Source organism: Equus caballus, chromosome 7, assembly GCF_041296265.1.
Source record: "Equus caballus isolate H_3958 breed thoroughbred chromosome 7, TB-T2T, whole genome shotgun sequence".
NCBI lineage: Eukaryota > Metazoa > Chordata > Mammalia > Perissodactyla > Equidae > Equus > Equus caballus.
The window spans coordinates 11,539,810-11,557,172 of NC_091690.1; the positions used below are offsets into that span (position 1 = coordinate 11,539,810).

Below are 17,363 nucleotides of genomic sequence, written 5' to 3' on the forward strand. Positions count from 1 at the left end.
GCAGGGCAGCAGATCCAGCTCCTAAAATATTTTAGTAGTCTCTTTAAATTCTGCTTAAATTTGTCAAGCTGGCGTTTTAAAAGGTTCTGGTTAATATAGTGTTAACATCAAAGTTATATAATATTACACGTGAAAACTCTCGAGCATTCCGTGGTACCTTTAGCTTATGCCTTTTTTTTTTTTTAACTTTTAATTACAGATCTGTCTATGGCAGTACAGAAATTCTCCCAGTCATTGCAAGATTTCCAGTTTGAATGTATTGGTGATGCTGAAACAGATGATGAAATTAGTATCGGTGAGTACTACTGTTCTTCAGTATTCTAAGTAATAATTTTAAAAGTTCTACTTCAGTATTGATTTCATTGAGATAAAACATTTACACATCCAAATGCTAAACATGTGAAATATTCTGATTTTGATAAAAAATATCAGGGCAATTTTTGGTTACTGTGGAAGAGAGTATTAAAATTGAGCTCTATGGTTTTTTCCATAAGGAAACAACTTAATCATTCTGTAATTCAGCTCAGCCCTTTGAGAAGATGTGGATGACAATGTTTGTTTCTGCCTCAAAGTGAATCATTCATTCAAACAAATATAAATTGAGCATCTACTATTAAATATACTGGTTTTAAGAATTATCTTTTTTTTAACTTAATTCTGATTTCTCTTTTAACATGAGTATTTGTTTATGAAGAAAGAAAAAAAACAGTCACACTGTGTTAAACTAATATTATTGTAGGACACACAACATCACTGGGGATCAAGAGATTTGAGCCCTAATCTGACTTTACCACAGTAATTTAGCAGTCTGACCCTGGGGAAGTCAGACTCCTTCCTGAATCAGATGGTTTCATTTCCCGTTAAGTGAAGAGATTGAGTTATGTGATCTCTGAAGTTTTATCTATATCTGAGTTTTTACTGTTTGAAGATCAGATTCACACGGCATTCTTTTTCCCATATTTTAACAATCCCTACTTGCCTGTTTGTAGACATGGGGTCCATATGTAGGCTAGGTTAGAGACGTGTCACATACTCAGACTGTATAAAATGTGTGTGTATTTTAGAGAATAATACTAAATGTACTCACCTTCCAGGTATGAAAATGGAATATAATAAGTATTTAGAACAGTGACTCTCAAAATTTATTGTGTGTATGAAACACATGGAGATTGTGTTAAAGGCAGATTCTAATTCACAAGGCCTCAGGTGGAGTGTGTGATTCTGCATTTCTAACAGACTTGGTGGAAGGTGATGTTAACACTGCCAGTCCATGGACCACACTTTGAATAGCAGGGATTTATAATCCCCCACCTGCCTCTCCACAATCACATTCCTCTCTTTTCTCTGCCATTTCTTTTTCTTCTGTAGTTTTGTCAGTCATATATGTATTTCTAAACAACATATTTTTGTTACTTTTGAAAACCTAGGTAGCAAGTCCAAACCTAGCTGGGGAAGGAAAAAAGCAGTGTTATCTCCACAAAAGAGAGGCTCTCAGGAGAAGATGAGCTGAATGAGTTTCTGATTCATTGTATGGCTTTAGCCTGCCTACATTTATGAAAGTTCCTTCTGGAGAAATCACTGGGCAGAGTGCAGAGTCCTTAGACAAGCTGTTTTTGCCTATGGGATTTGCATTATGGGTCCATCATTATGGTCAAGTTGGCAGTCTTTCAGAGGAGCTGTGCCAGGCAATCACTTTATTTGCTTGCTCCTTTATCCCTATCATTTGGTAGATAGGGAATAAGATGAGTTTATTTGGAGACATGTTATGTAGGGAACTTGTGAAAGTCCAAGTTAGTCACTGTGAGGTGGGTGTGGAGGTGGCTGTTCTGTTGGGATCGTGAGTGACTCCTTCTGCACTCGGTTCTGTGATGAAAGCTGGCTGAGCCGTGCCTGTCACTTGGCTGAGGTGTAGTTAGGGAGCCTCTAGGAAGAAAGGAGAGGATTGCCGCACAGCCTCAAGCAGCATGACATCTTCCGCTTTACAGGATGAATGGGAAAGGACAGCATTCGTGACCATGCACCACTGACATTTGGAACAAAAGTTCTTGACACTTGTGTCCTAAATGTCCAACCCCCAACATAGGCTTTGTAACACACAGCTAGACAAAAGCTTAGATTATGTTACTAAAATACTAATATATTAGGATTGTAATTTAGAAAAAAAGAGAGAAAAGGCACACATAACAGCAATTATTTTCACTTAGTACTGAAACTAAATTCCAAGAAGTCAGAGGCCAGATGTTTTATTTTTTAAACCATTTTAGCTTTAGTACCTGACTCAAGGCCCAATTCATGGTGGACCCTCAGTTAAATCGTTGAATAAATGACATAATTTTTCTTATAAACTTTAATTTGTTCATGTATGTGTATAATTTTCTGATAATAATTTTTATTCCTTTGTAAAGAGGATTATAGCAAATACTTCTGGGTTTTCATAAATATTACAACTTTTAATGATTTTGTGACTTTATTCCATCAGGCTTATATATATGAATTTATGAAATAATCTCTATAGTATATTAGAGTTGCTTCTAGTTAGTCTTTTACTTGTTATTAAGAGTACAATAAACATATTTTTTGCATATTTCTATTAATTTCTGTTAAGCTTCTTACTTAAAATACCTTCTTGAAGTCACAGGTAGTAACTGCAGAGGCAGGTTTTTTTTTCAAATCATTCTGCTATGCGGCCTTCCAGGCAGATGTTAGGTGATTTCTCCAGGTTGTTGTGAACTTGAACTTGATATCCCAGCATTGGTCTGTTTATCTGTTTCCACTTGGGCTAAATGGACGTTGTTGTGGCTCTTGCAGATTAAATTTGAAAGGTGTGAATTCATCAGTAGGTGAAGGCTTATTTTAGCTATGATTATTAAATTCTAATGCTTTGAGGGCTTTGAAGAGTTAGATCCAAGGTTGGGGAGCGGAAGATGAATACTATATATGGGTAGATGTAATATTATTACTATTTGTAAATCAGGAGACTTATTTAGCTCCTGTTACTGGGAATCTGATTTAAATATCAGTGATGTGTTAGGAAAATCTAACTTAGAGCAAAAAGATTTATAAGCAGAAATTATTTCTGAAACAACTAATGTAAAAATATAGGTATGTTCCCATATCCTCACCAACCAATACTTTTTATCCTTTTACTGGACCCCAGATATATGGTAAACAATTAAAAATAACTATGTATATAATGAAGAAATAGTAGAAGACTTTGAATAATCATTCCTGATATGGAGGAATTACAAGGATATTGCAAGCTATTGTACGAATAACAGTGATCTGAGAAAGTATCCCTGAGACTAATGGGCAACGCTAGTGTGGATGGAGTGCAAGAACTAGCCTTTCCCACCTTCATCCGTTTCCATTCCACATGGGAAGGTACAGAGTTTCCGCTGTCTTTAAAATAGCTTATTGAAGCCCCAGTTTCAGCTCGTTCTTTATTACTCTGATTTAATAAAAGAGGAATGAAGTAGGGACAGCTGTGACTCTTAGCATTGAGTAATAGTCACAACACTCTCAGCCAGAGTCGTCTTGAGACTTACCAATGATGTAACCACTAAAAACGATGACTTACCAAAAAAGCTCATCTCTTATAAGCAAGCAATGTCAGTGCAAAATAACTTGTAAAGTCAAGACATTTGCAGACTTTCTGTGTGTAAGTTATGGTGGTAGGAATGGGTGGGAGGGCAGTAGGAGGAGGAGTAAGATGTCTGCTTTTAATGTGCTTACAGTGTTCCCGGAGTTTGTTAGATGTGTAGGCCTGTAAAGTGATCCTACCCTTCAGCTGTCCCCTTCTGCTCCCACCATTTTGGCCTTGTGCTTGTTGGTTTTTTTGTTTGTTTTTTGGTGCCGGTGAGACGTTGCTGGCTTGGAAGGAAGTAAAATGGGATTAGTTGTCTGGGACCCAGTGGGGAATTCCTGTGGCTCAGAGAACAGGTCAGTTGTTCCCAGAACTGAAGTCCCAAGCAAGGCAGCATCCTGTGCTCTCCTTTTAGCACCCTCCTATCCAGTCAAGAGCAGCATAAGGTCATTGCTCCTCCCTTCCTCTAAGGATGAATGAGCTGCAGGTGAGCTTTTGATGGCTCCCTTTTATCTGCCCACTGCAGCGTTGCCCTAGTAGGAGGGAGCCTGTGGAGTCCATCCAACTTAGCTTCCCACAGCTGCTCTAATGGCCCACTTTTCATACTGTTTTGGTGTTTTGAACTGAATAAAGACATTGAGTTAGGCCTAAGTTAGGCATTGAGTAGCTGGACACTTGGGACTTAGAAATTGGTGATGGAGGGGTGGGGTGTGATTACAAACTGGTATAAGATTCAGTCTTCCTCTGGTAATTATATGGGTAGATTAGATATAAAATGTACCATTCTTTAACTTTAATTACATAGCAATATATATGCAAGTGGAAAAAGACAATACCCACTGCATCAGTCCTGGTACACGTACCTGCATGGGGATTGATAATTTCCAAAGTGAGTCATAACCCGACTTAAAACCCGACTAGTAGGAAATAAAAGGCTATCTTTACAAAAAATACTATTCTTTTGAAAACACTGTTTATACTGGTTCATTCAAACAAGTAGAAGCTCAAAGATATCACTGTGGGATCCACCTGTGAGACATGTTGTTTTGCTAGGTTAATTTAGCACAGGACGGTATAGGATAATAAAAGGCTATAAAACTTACTTATCACTTCAGAATTTATGTTTATACCAAATGTGAGGCATGCTAGTTATCGTGTTTTGTTCCTGTATTTGGTGCCTATACTTTGAAATCACTTTTAATCAAAGTCTTAAAAGAAGTCTAGATTAGGGGAAAAAATCAGATATTGTTAGTCAGGCTAAACTAGTGCCAATGGAAATAGTAGTCATTAATATGATTCTAAGTTTTTCTTTCTATGTAATCTTGGAAACCATTGGAAAGTCCAGTTGTGGTTATGCATAAACAGCTTAGTTAATTATGTTGTGTGATGGCCTGTGGTAATTCTCAGGAAAGTCTTGGACAATATGAACCTTGCACTCAAGAGATTAAACATTTACCAAGGAGAGTCAGTTTGCTAGTAAATATTTTAGGCGGGGACTTCATTCCTTTAGACACACCTAAATAGAAAATTCCTGTGGTAGAGGCAGGCAACACACAACCACTTGTCAACTAAGGTTATGCCTCCCAACTCTGAGGAGAGAAATGACACCATCAATTATGTAATTCAGATCAAAATATATTTCATAATAGTTGCCCAGATATTTCTGACATAACTAATGTATTCCTGTTTCAGGTATTTACTCTGTTTTGAATGCAGATAGGCAGACAAAGAAATAGCAACGGTTAGTGCTTAATAATTCTTAGAATGAAGAGCATGTTAAATCTTTAAAAAAGTCTTTTGTGTGGAAATCTATGTATAAATTGTATGTGTACAGATTGATGGTTGGTGACTTGAACCTGAACCAAGTTTTGTATATCGCTTTGGCTGGAGTGCGCTCTATGTTTTGGATTCTTTCCTCTCCTGTCTTTAGGAGAATATGTGGAAAGGTGAGACTATAGGAGATGAATTTAAAATAGTGACATTGCAAGTCACAGGGGCTTTATTGTGTTTTCCTGAGGGAGCAGTGCTTTGCCCAGGTGCAATTTGTTGTTTGATGACCTCTCTGCAGCTGGGCTTGTATCAGTGCTATACAGTGGTAAAGGGACTCGGCCATGAGCCTGAAATTGCGTTGGTGGTCAGACAGAAGCCTGGGAGTGATCATCCATGCCTGCTCAGAGGGTGTCAAGCAGACGAGATTTTTCAAGGGAGTGGTTGGAAAATTTTCTTCATTTACCTTGTTAGAGGAATTGCTGGGGGGAAAATGCATAAATCTTTTGCCACGTGAATCCATTCACTTTGAGGATGCATCAGTTAGGTTCAGTGGAAAAGTGTATTATTTGATCTAGTTTTCCAAATGATAGATAAGAACATAGGCTAGGGTGGGAGGTGTGGCAAACAGTTTGCTTTGTATATTTGGAAGGCATTCCTATAGAGTAGAAACCCTTTGAGAGATAATAACGTGTTTCAGGTTAAAAATAATAACTTGTCTATTTATAAACCTAGGAAATACACTTAAGATCGTTAATTATTTTAGCTAAAAAAGAACCTCTTTTATTCTTCAACTTAAACTAATAAAATTCAACTATTAAACGAACTATTAAATTATTGAAAATGCTTCTGTAAAGATTTTCTTCAGAATTTGGTTGTAAGCTACAATTTGGTTATAAGCTACATTCACACAGATTACTGCTAATATTTATCTCATGATACTGTGGTGCATAAGGTGATGTGCAGCCATGAAACTCTTCATGAGCTTTTCTTAGGAAAAGTTTGCAAGCTAGAGACAACCATTACCAACCACAACCAAACCCCTCAAAAAGAGATCTGTGATTTTTATTAAATTCTAGGAAACAAATTACCTTCTCATTTGCTGAATCAAAAGGAAATCCATCAGTTATTACAAACCCTCATTACAACCCACTTAAATGTGGTTATATAAATCAGGAAGTCCTCTATTAAAGTGGAACATTTCCAAATGCCTAAATTGTTTATACAAATAATATTTTCTTTTGAACTCTGTAGAGGAAGCATATTTTACTTTTTAATGGCTCTCAGTTGGACAATTGAATTATTGTTTTCCTTTTTTTTTTTTTTTTTTTTTTTTTACCACCCTTATTTTTGCACCCACACAGAAACCACCCACAATTGAGGATCAGAACAGCTGGGAAAGTTGCACATTTCTGGTGGAGTTCCTCTCTTTAAAAAAAAAAACATGCCACTTGAGAGAGATGCTTTCATCATATTAGCTCTGTATTTTAAAGACTATAACTTGATTTAATTTGAAATTCAAAGGCTTAGATTTTTTTAATTTCAGGCTCTAAGAAACAATCTGAAACATGTCAGAAGCCACGTCTCAAAGAAAAAATTTTCTTTTAACTTACTGATATACAGTAATCCCCTGAAACCCGTTTATTTCTTTTGTGATTTATTCTGCTAAACAAAAAGTAGTTCAGTCTTTTTCACAGAGAACTCGGTCTCTTATCTCCGCCAGCGAACGATATGCTCTTTGAGGTCAGAAAATTTTACTCACATTTCTATTCCTGTATAATACGTTAGAGCTTTATTTGTAGCAGGGGCTTGGTAAATATTTGTTCCATGAATAGTCCCCCCGAAAAATCTAGTACACCTTTATAAAAGCAAATCACTTTAAAGTACCTAAATAGAATTTTAGAGCAAGACATTAAAAACTAAAATATATATGTATTTGGATATGTCTAGCATGATTTTTTTCTCTATGGTAAACTAAATTTTGAGAAGGAAATAGTTCATATATTTACATACAAGACACAAACACGTATCTAACTTTGCTTGTACTTGAGAATCATTTAGAACAGATTTCTTCATGTTTGTAAATATTTCAAACCAGAGTTAGAAATTTTTCTATTCTTTGAGTTATTGAATGTTTCCTGAGTACCTGCTAGGTGACAAGCACTGTGCCAATCACTGGGAAGCTGGTGGTGAAAAGAGTAAAGCTTTTGTCCTCCTAGAGTGTATAGACTAAAGGATAAGTCGGTAGCAATGTTCTTCTTTTAGGTAACATGTCTTTAAAAAGACTTATTTCAGGGTGAATGGAGAGGAAGTGAAAGAACTTTTATCTATGGTTAGTGACTTAATGGTGGCTCAAAAATCTCTGCAAAATCATTAGACAATGAAATAAATGCTGTGGCCCAGTATAAGTTGGGTTGTGGGAATATACACTTGATCCTCATTATTTGCAAATCCTGTATCTGTGAATTTGCCTACCTACAACTTATTGGTATCCCCAATGCAGTACTCTTAGCGCTTTTGTGGTCACTTGTGGTCGTTTGTAGAGAGGTGGAAAAGTTGTTGCCTGACTCGCAGAGAATCTACTGTATAAAGTGTGGCGCAGTGAGGCAGCCATGACTTATGGAAGATTAACAGGATAGTTTTTTGCTCTTCTATAAGAGCAATAGGCTAAAGAGTGTTAAAGAAGAAAATTCAACTGAGTCAACTTTAAAGATCTTACTGGCTTTATTCAACTACTATGAATCTGGCCGCATCCAATCTTGCAGATAGAAAGGAGCTCCAAAGACTGTACAAGGCAAGAGATTTTTAGACCAAAGTGAGCAAGAACAAGGAAATTACCGTGGGTATTTGCTGACTGGTTAATGCACGGTTACTTTCCTCATATGGAAGAAAGGGAAGTTTTGGAGCAGGGTTAGGTAACTTGTGCTGAGAAAGCAAACGCTGATTGGTCGACCTAGGCTTCCTTTTCTGGAAGAGTGAGCACAGAAACTTAGTTACGTTTTGGTTGGCTGACGTGGGGTTTAGCATGAGCGACTCCATCTTGGGCCTAACCTGATTACTTTAATAAGCAAAAGGATGTAGAGATTAGAGTCAGGAATTTGATTTTGTAGCTTTTTCCCACTCTTTTTAACCTGTCTATGCCAGTATTTTCTGTCAATAAAACTTATTTATTCTATTTGTACTGAAGGGGCAACCAAGTCTAAGTCATTGTCAATGACTTAAAAAATTTATATTTATACTTTCATTGGGTAGCTGACATTAAACAGTCAACTGCAGTTAAGTCACAATTGTGTCGAATGCTACAAAAGCAAAGTATGTTTTGCTAAGAGAACATATTCAAAATAGACCAGGGCTAGTTGGTGAGTGGGAAGTTGAGTGAAGGCCACTCTGATGAATTGACATTTAAATCAGCCATGGAGAAGTGATAAGTGAAGGTGGAGTAGAGAGAACATTCCAGATCTAGGGAAGGGATGAATGAAGGCCTTGAGGAGGAAAGAAGACAGCCAAGGGGAAAATGGCGTGTGTGAAGGTTATGGGCAGATAGACAAGACCTAATAGGCCATGTTAAGGATGTGCAATTTTAACCTAAAGGCAATGAGAAGCCATTGCAGGGTGTTAGTCAGAGAAGTGACATCATATTTGCATTTTAAAAAGGTTAATTTGACTACCTTATGGAAGATTTAAGAAGGCTACCCCAGATGAGCTTTTCTTAAAATATTTCACTTGGCCATTTCTCCGGGTTTGTGACCAGCAGAAGGTGGGGCATATAGTGTGCCTTTATAATGTAACCTATGGAAACTTAATGGGTTTTTTTATGCGCTTGCATTGACCCACAGAACTGCAATCAGAGTACATCTCTTTTATTTTATGTATGAATAAAATGGTCTTAGTAAAATTGGAAGCATATGGTTGGCTTGTAATTTCAAGCCTGAACCATGACATACCCCTCATGACATTTTTGTCATAATGTTTTGCATAACAACAGAAACATGTTTTGTTGCCTCTTGGTCATCAGAACATCAGGCATCAGAAAGGTATATGGTTGCCTGTGTGGGTGTTAGGTGTGTAGTTTGGAGTTTTGTCGGCAATTTCCTAGTTTGCTTAGTGGGGTTTATCCCCCCGTGTTGAATGTAATGTAAATTCTTCATCTGCTTTGAAAACAGCTTTTGAAGATAGCATTGTGTCACAGTTGTTGTCGTGGTGTGGAGAAGTTTATGTCTTTCTATCTGGGAGCTGCATTTTTTTTTAGTTCTAGAATAGTTCTCATACCTTCTTTATGTATGTGTGAGTGGAAAGGTGGGGAATCGCACAGGCTATTTTCTTTGTTATTTTGTTTTGTGTTGTTTGAATTGTCACAAAATGCTACTGCTAACTTAGAAATGTTGGGCTGGTTTCTTAGAATTCCAAGTTTAATGTCTTAGAGTAGAAAGAGATCTTGGAGAATGTGGGAGCTAACTGTCATTTTGCTTTAGACACAGGTAAAATAATTTTTTAATATCACATAGTGTTAGAACCTGATCACCTGGCTCCTAGGTCATGAACTTGGACTCTCAGTTTACTTGTTCACTCATTCTATAAAGCTTTATCTAGCACCTGTGATTCGTGAGACACCGTTTTGGGTGCTGAAGACAGGTGAATGTACAAAACAAAACAAAAAAATCCCCACCCTAATGGATTTGCATTTGTCAGAGGAGTTAGACAATAAAATATATAAGTTCATTATATAAAAGTCAGACTATTTTAAGTGCTACAGAGATTTAAAGAGGGAGATTATTTAAAATTTTTCTTCAGTATTTTTAATATACAGATATCTAATTTTAAGCTGGTGGTACCACTGCAAACTGCTTATAAAGTGAACCTTGTCTTATCCTCCATTCCCTGTGTAATCAATCAAATTTACATGACTATGTAAACATTTACCTGTTTCTGGATGTGAGACCGTTTGGTGCAAAAGAGAAAGGCAGTATATACAACCAGCATGCCTCACAGGTAACAGCTCTAGATTTTTTTCTAAAGCATTTAGAATGTTGAAGCATTTCTCCAGTTCTGTGTTTGACCACTGCATCCTTCTGCCCTAGCCCATGGGACTTCTTCCCTTGCTTGGGCATATTTAGTTCAACTGTGTACTTGAATTTTCCTTGTCTTGATCTGTGCAATATTGAAAAAAACTAAGATGTAATAGCCTTTTAGCTGAAGTATGAGAATTGAGAGCCAGAGAATATCTCAGAGGGCTTTGCCATATAGTCTAAAGTTTAATTTGCACATTCTCAGGAGACATTCGAGATTTATGATCGAAGTTGCCCTTTAGGAGGTTTATTCTGGCATCAGTGTATGTGATGAATTATAGCATGAAAATCATTGCCAGTTCAGAGTGAGTCAAAGATTGCCTTCATCACCAAATCTTTTATGGACCAAGAGAGAACATTTCTAAATGTGAATGAAATAATAAAAATACGGTTTCAATTTTGACATAAAATGTTTGGACCAGAAAAGCAATGGTCCTGGAGACTGTGTCTGAAATAAGTGAGTTAGGAGGCAGAGCATGGGCACCCAGAGATTAATGGAAAACTCATGTGCAAAAGACAAGAATGAACATATGAGCAATGAAGAGAGACTTGTAGGGGGTGGGGGCGGGGGAGAGGTTGGAAAGCAAAAAAAAAGAGTTGAATAATAGGCCTAAAAAAGAAAAAGCAAAGTTTGCCTTGGATAGGAATATGTGGCTGGAAAAAAAAATGCTAAATCTGAGTTATTTCTCTGTCATAGAATTCAGAATAGTTGCTGAGTCATGATTCAGAGGGCTATAGAGAGAAGAGTTTTTAGGTCGTACTTGATTCTTGGGACTCAGAGATAATGTCTTTTGCTCCTTGTGGTTATAGAGGAAAAGAATACGACTCTGCCATTGAAAGTACAGATGAGCTTCAAGCGAGGAAGTAGAGATGATTCTTACAGATTTTAATAAAATATAAACTATTTCCTGTTTAAATGTAGCTTGAACTCTTAATTCCTCACACAAAGCATGCACTGTCCAGTCAGTAGTTGCCAAACTGCCCAGCATTGGAATCAACCATGGGGAGCCTTAAAAATTTGATTCCTGGGCTCCACCTCAGACCTGAATTAAGGTGGAATCCCCTGGGTTGACACCTTAGGAACCTTTAATTTTATGGAGATTTTTGGTGTCTGATCCAGCCTGTGGAAATCCGCTACTCTAAAGCATAGACTTGTGGTTTATGCTGCAGGAGGTGCAACTGGGAAGGGTACCGAAACAGGGAAAAAGTCTGTTCCAGAGGTGTGCTTTTGGGATCACCAGATCCCTGATGCTCAGTGTTTTGCCAAAGGAGTCACTAAAGCTGTAGAAGCCATGTGTTTGTAGGGAAACCTGGGCATTTATTGCCATATCACCCTTTACAGTCTGAAAAAAGATTTTGGTTTATGCAGAAGAAATTGATATATATCCTTAGAATGAGAGATGGTATTCACAGGCCAGTATAGATGCTGTGCAAATTTCTCAGGGATGAAAAAAAGTGGCTTTTCAAGTTAAACTCACATACAAGGTGTCACTTCATGCTGATACAGACTTTGGATTCTTTAGAATTCTCTACTAATAATATCTTCTGAGTGCAAAGAAGCTTATGGGTAGTTTAGTACATGCAAATGTGAATAAAATCTTCTTGTGTCCTTATTAGGCTTATAAAATAGAAGAGCTTAAAAAAAACCACTTTGTGATATAATAGCTATACTACTAAGGAGAATGTGCTGAGCACTAGAGTGAGAACAAAAATGCTGGGAGAGCACTAAAGCTGGAGAAGGGACCTCTGGCTGGAGACATCAGAAGATGCTCTGATAGAGGAGGTTATTTGAAGTGGGTCCTAATGGTTAAGTAAGATACAGCTTAGGCAATGTAGGAGAAGACATGGAAAGGGGAAACTATAGGAATGTCTAGTAGTTTTCAAAGTGCTAAGTTAGAGATTAGAAGTAGTAGCATCTGAAGCTCAGATACTTAGAAAGGTACCTATGACCACATCTTGGAGGCCCCAAATCACTTGCAATATGGAGTCTGGGCTTTATTTACCCATTCAAGGTTTTTGAGTTGGATAATAACATAGTCAAAGATGCCCTTTAGGAATTTTATTCTGACCATTAGTACATATGATGAGTTAAAACCATTTAAGCTGGGGAACTAATAACTAGGCTGCTATCATAGTACAGCAGAGATGAAGTGATATCCTTAAATGGGTATGGAAAAAGAGTAGAGGAGAGAGAGCTGCAGTATTTGGTGACTGGATATACAGAAGGAAGGATGGAAGATAATCCATCACTTGAGTTACTAGGAGAATGGTGTTACGAGCCCATTTATGTGTTTATATGTGGTCAGAGTATCTGGGGGGTGGAGCAGAATTGTGAGTTAGGTTAAGTTTCGAGATGCACACAAAATCCTCAAGTAGAAATTCTCAGGAGGTAGTCGGAGTTGGTAAATTTAAAATAGTGAGTTGGGCTGTGGGACTATGCCTAGAGCAGTGGGAAAGTATGTAAATTTCAGGGGAGCTAATTTGGGTTCAAAGTTTGACTCTGCTACTCATTAGCTCTATGACCTTGCTTATTATTTAGCCTCTATATTTCAGTTTCATTATTTGAAAATTAGGAGAATGGTGAGAGAAGATTTGAATGTCTTACTTGTCCCTGCCTCCTGGGGTATTCTGGGGATTAGAGGGCTATGCAAAGTGCGGGTACAGATAAAGTATCAGATTTAAGTATCAGATAAATCCGCCTGCCCCCAGTTTTCCTGCTTTTCTTCTTTCACAAGGATAGGAGTACGCTGGAGTAAGTTTGTAGGCCTAGGGGAGAAGAGTGATGATGAGAGAAAAATGTAGCTAGAGTTGGGAAAGGGTGAGATTAGAAGCTTCCTGGGGAGTTGTTAGCTTTTGAGAGGAAGAGGGCCGCTTTACTGACACAGGCAAGTTGAAGAGAATGAATAAAGACAGTGTTGATCAGAGGGTCTTGAACTCTTCTCAGAGAAGCAGGAGGGCCATCTGGTATGAGTGAGGGCAAGTTTGGGGCTGGGTTCTTGAGAAAGGAGAAAATTCTTTTTAGATAACCACTGTGGGAAATAAGATTAGGAGTAAACTAGAGTTGAATGAAAGGATTGCCAAAAAGCAAGAGCAAAGGGGTTAGATAGCTTGAACTCTTAGTGTCCTCGTGGGTGTGTGAATTACAGCGGAGAGAAGGTCATTGGAGGTTAAGAGGTTGTGGAAAAGAGAAGCTGGATATTCGACAAGGAAGCGGATGTTGAAGCTTCAGTAGGGTGGTGGCGGGAGGATTGGGTGCAGAGGAGGAGTATGAATGGGTGCCTCAGTCTTTGTGGAATGTGAAGGAGTGCTGGGAGGTCAGTTCCTAATGGCAGTAAGGATGGGGGGGTGCGTACTTGGTGTAAGTGGTTGTTTGTCAGCAATAAATTACTGATTGTTCCCTTTAAGACAGGATACTTGGCGCCTGATTACCCTTTGAGCACAAACAGCTCTGGGACTGTTTGCCTTTAAAGATGATAAGCCTGTTTTTTCCTGTAATGTAGCAGGGTAGTAGGCTGGCACTACGTGTTTTTTTTTTTTTTTTTTTCTCTTCCTTCTTTGGCAATAATGGTCTGCTGGAAGAGAATAGACTTTGGAATCAAACAATCAAAATTAAATACCTGCTTCTTCACCTGCTAGCTGTGAGATCATGGGACACGTCACTTGAGCAGACTGATCCTCCTTTCCTCATTGGCAAAATGAAGATAACACCTACTTCAGCACCTCATATCATTGTGTGACATTCAGTGAGATAGTAGAGGTGCTCCAAAGTGTGAGTGGTCTACACCTTGGAAAAATGGTTTCTGAATTGGGGGTTATTTTGGCTTTGGAAAACAGGTGAAATATCACTAAAACAAAACAAAACGAAAACAAGGCAGTATCACAATAGCACAGTTCTTCATTTTCTAACATGTAAGTTTGGACAGAAAACAATAAATATATATGACTTGCAGACTATGCTCTACACAGCAATACTTACTGTGTTAACGTAAAGTCTCCTAGTGAAAGAGCGTTGCTAGAATTCAGATGAAATTCATTTGAATTAGTGAGGAAGTGTCATGAAGTCAGGGAGAAACCAACTGGAATCAAGCTTTGGAAGTGTGTGAAACTGAAAGGCTGTCTTTTTATATTTGTGTGTATTTATTTGCCAAAATTTAGCCTTATGTGAATTTTATGTATTATATACATATTATATAATATATATAAGCCCAGTATACATATATAGTGAGTATATTAGAACTCTCAAACTACCTTGTAGTTTGGTAATTTCAAAGCAGGTATTACTAAAAGGTCCTATCTCAGTTCAGGAGAGTATATGAAGAAAAGAATGTTAGTTACGCAGTCTAGAGTTATTTCTGTGCATCCATGGTGACTTTCGTCTTGGAGTTACAATTCTTCTCCATTTTAATAGGTAATCCTAACAATCTGTGGCAGTAGTGGTAACTCTCTTTTACAGGTGAAGCCCCTGGCTCACAGAAGCTGTCTGTCTTCTTTTGAGTCCAGTTATTATGCCAGTGAGGATAAGAGAAACCAGGCTGAGTATCCAGTTAGACCAGAAAAGAGTGGAAGATTGACAATTTGGCCACAAGTTCTGAATCTCAGCCCAAATATGAAGTGGCAGGCAGTGTTGTGACCCATGTTGACAGACCAGATTAAAGTATAACACAGGTTAGTGCCTGAGGACCCATGGAATGTCAGAGCCCAGGTGTGGAGGGGAGCACTAGGAACAAGTGTTGGGGAATTTACAAGGAGACTAGATTACTGGTCATAACCCCTGCAAAGGATCTGGGTAAAATGCGGAAAGGATAAACAGGACCAAGAGAAAGCAGAAAGAAATCGCTTGATATTAAGCCAATGAATGCCAAAGTGGAGATTCTGTCCATGTGTCCTGTTCAGAGTCTGGATTGGCATCTGAGTACTGAACAGACGAAATGTGGCACAGTTGATGGTAATAGACAAGTGATGAAGCAGAGATGAGGCAGTTCCTAACTCTATGCAGAGCACCTGGTCAACTTGATAAAAGTTTAATTTTATGACTGTTTTCATTTGTAGGCTGTGCATTTCTTACTGTTCTTTGATGCTTAGTTGGCAAACTATGCTATAATATTAAATAACTTTTTATTACTAAAATAATATCTAATATGCTCTTCCAACATGGTACATCTCATATTCTCCAAAACCTGATTCACCTGAAGGCAACATTAGGATGCTTTGGTAGGATATAAAGGAAGAATTTCAGTGCAAGTTTTCAGAGACTTGTTTTCAAGATTAATCTCCTTTTGATTTGAGTTTGCAATTAAATACAAAAACTGAGCACCAGAGGGACATTGTGGAGAACCCAGTTTAGTTACCTCAAAGATAAGTAAATTTCCATGTAGTTCTTCATGAGACCTTGGATTCCAAGTGGCCGTGAAGTGTTAGAAGAAAGGTTATGCCTCTAGTACTGGGGTGTATTACAGTGACCTGCCAGCATTGGGCAGTGGGCCTGTGACTTTTTATTCTGTTGGTTTAGGAAGGAATTTATTTGCAACTGGGCATCCATGGAGCTTGAAGCCACAAATGGAGTGGAAAAATCTTATTTAGTTTTGTGGCTTCCAGAAAAGAACTAGACTTTGTGGTTTCAGATAATGCCAGTATTGCAGACAAAGTGGACAGCCCATCAGTGAGGGTGTTGTTACCAGAGACACACAGTATCTGGTGGGAGAGTTGGTGTCACTTTTTATATCAGTCCATCTGTTTGCCGTATTTGTTATTTAGTGTTTTAGTATTCAGGAATACCACAAGCTGATTGTGCTGCTTTCTTTGTTTTTGGGTTAAATTGTTTCTGAGCCAAAAGTTTCCATTGAATACTTCAATCAGTATGCTACCTTTGATCTTTTAAATGTTCAAAGAATTCAAACACCCTCAGTGGGAGTTGCAGGCATGAACTGCTCATGTGATTCCCTGTTAGATCATAGCATGCCATGTAGTGTAATGTTGGGTGTCACTTGCCTGTGTATGTTGATTCGACTCCTGTTTTTCTCAGTGTGGTCAGATCTAGAGGATAAGACAAATTCACCTGCTCTGGCTCATATCCTCAGTTAAGTGTTGACGTTTTACTGCCTTTCTCCTACTCTTCCTGAAAAGTCAGTGCCAGAAGGATACTAAGAAAGAACTTTACAGAGCCTACATCTCACACCCAAATAGAAAAATGAAGACTGCTGGGGCATAATCTGGACTTATAAAATATGACTGCATTAGTTCAGTCCGGTTTTTATAGACTTTTACAGGTTTTCATGTTTTCCTTGAGATTTAACCAAGTCTATAATCCTACTGCTAACTCAGTTCTCTCGTATTCATCAGCATATCTGAATGTCATAAGTGATTTGCTGTCTCTAATAAAGTGAAAAAATGTGTTGTTGACATAATTGTCACTGAATTTGTGATCTGTACTTTTGAGTATGTATTTAGGTTTGAGGAAAGACTCCTGGAAGAAATATTTAACACGTAATTGTCTGATTATGATATAAATGTTGGTTGGATGCAAGAGTGACATGCTTTCTCAGTTCTCCTCCTAGTTGTAAAATCTGTAAAGCCCATGCTGAGATATTGTTGAAACACTGAATAGTTTGATGCTTAGTATTTAAGGTAGTTAAAGTTATGGCAACAACGACCAGGGAGTAATTCTTTTTATTCTCTCTCATTGGTATTTCCAGACACTAAACAGGTTTTCCACAGTCAAAAATAGGGTGAATTTAAGCCTGCTGAAAAGATTAAGCTAGGAAATACATATTTTACCCAGTTCAGGAATGTTTCAGAATTTATGATATTAGTAAATATAGAAGCGATTGTGCTTCCTCACTGTCTAGGTATAATTCAACTGCTGTCTTTGTGCATGTTTATACTCTAGGACCTGTCATAAATACACCTGAAAAATATATTTCTTTTGTTCCAAAAGTGTTTTTCCAATA

At 37.9% G+C, this 17,363-nt stretch overlaps 1 protein-coding gene across 1 annotated transcript in view; it reads left to right on the forward strand.

The window, feature by feature from the left end:
* Nucleotides 1–17,363, forward strand: part of ARHGAP42 (Rho GTPase activating protein 42) — a 262,991-nt gene that overhangs the window by 67,739 nt on the left and 177,889 nt on the right. Inside the window, exon 2 of the mRNA XM_005614996.4 lies at nucleotides 200–295. Coding sequence (XP_005615053.1) covers nucleotides 200–295 — 96 coding nt within the window. The remainder of the gene's footprint in view (nucleotides 1–199; nucleotides 296–17,363) is intronic.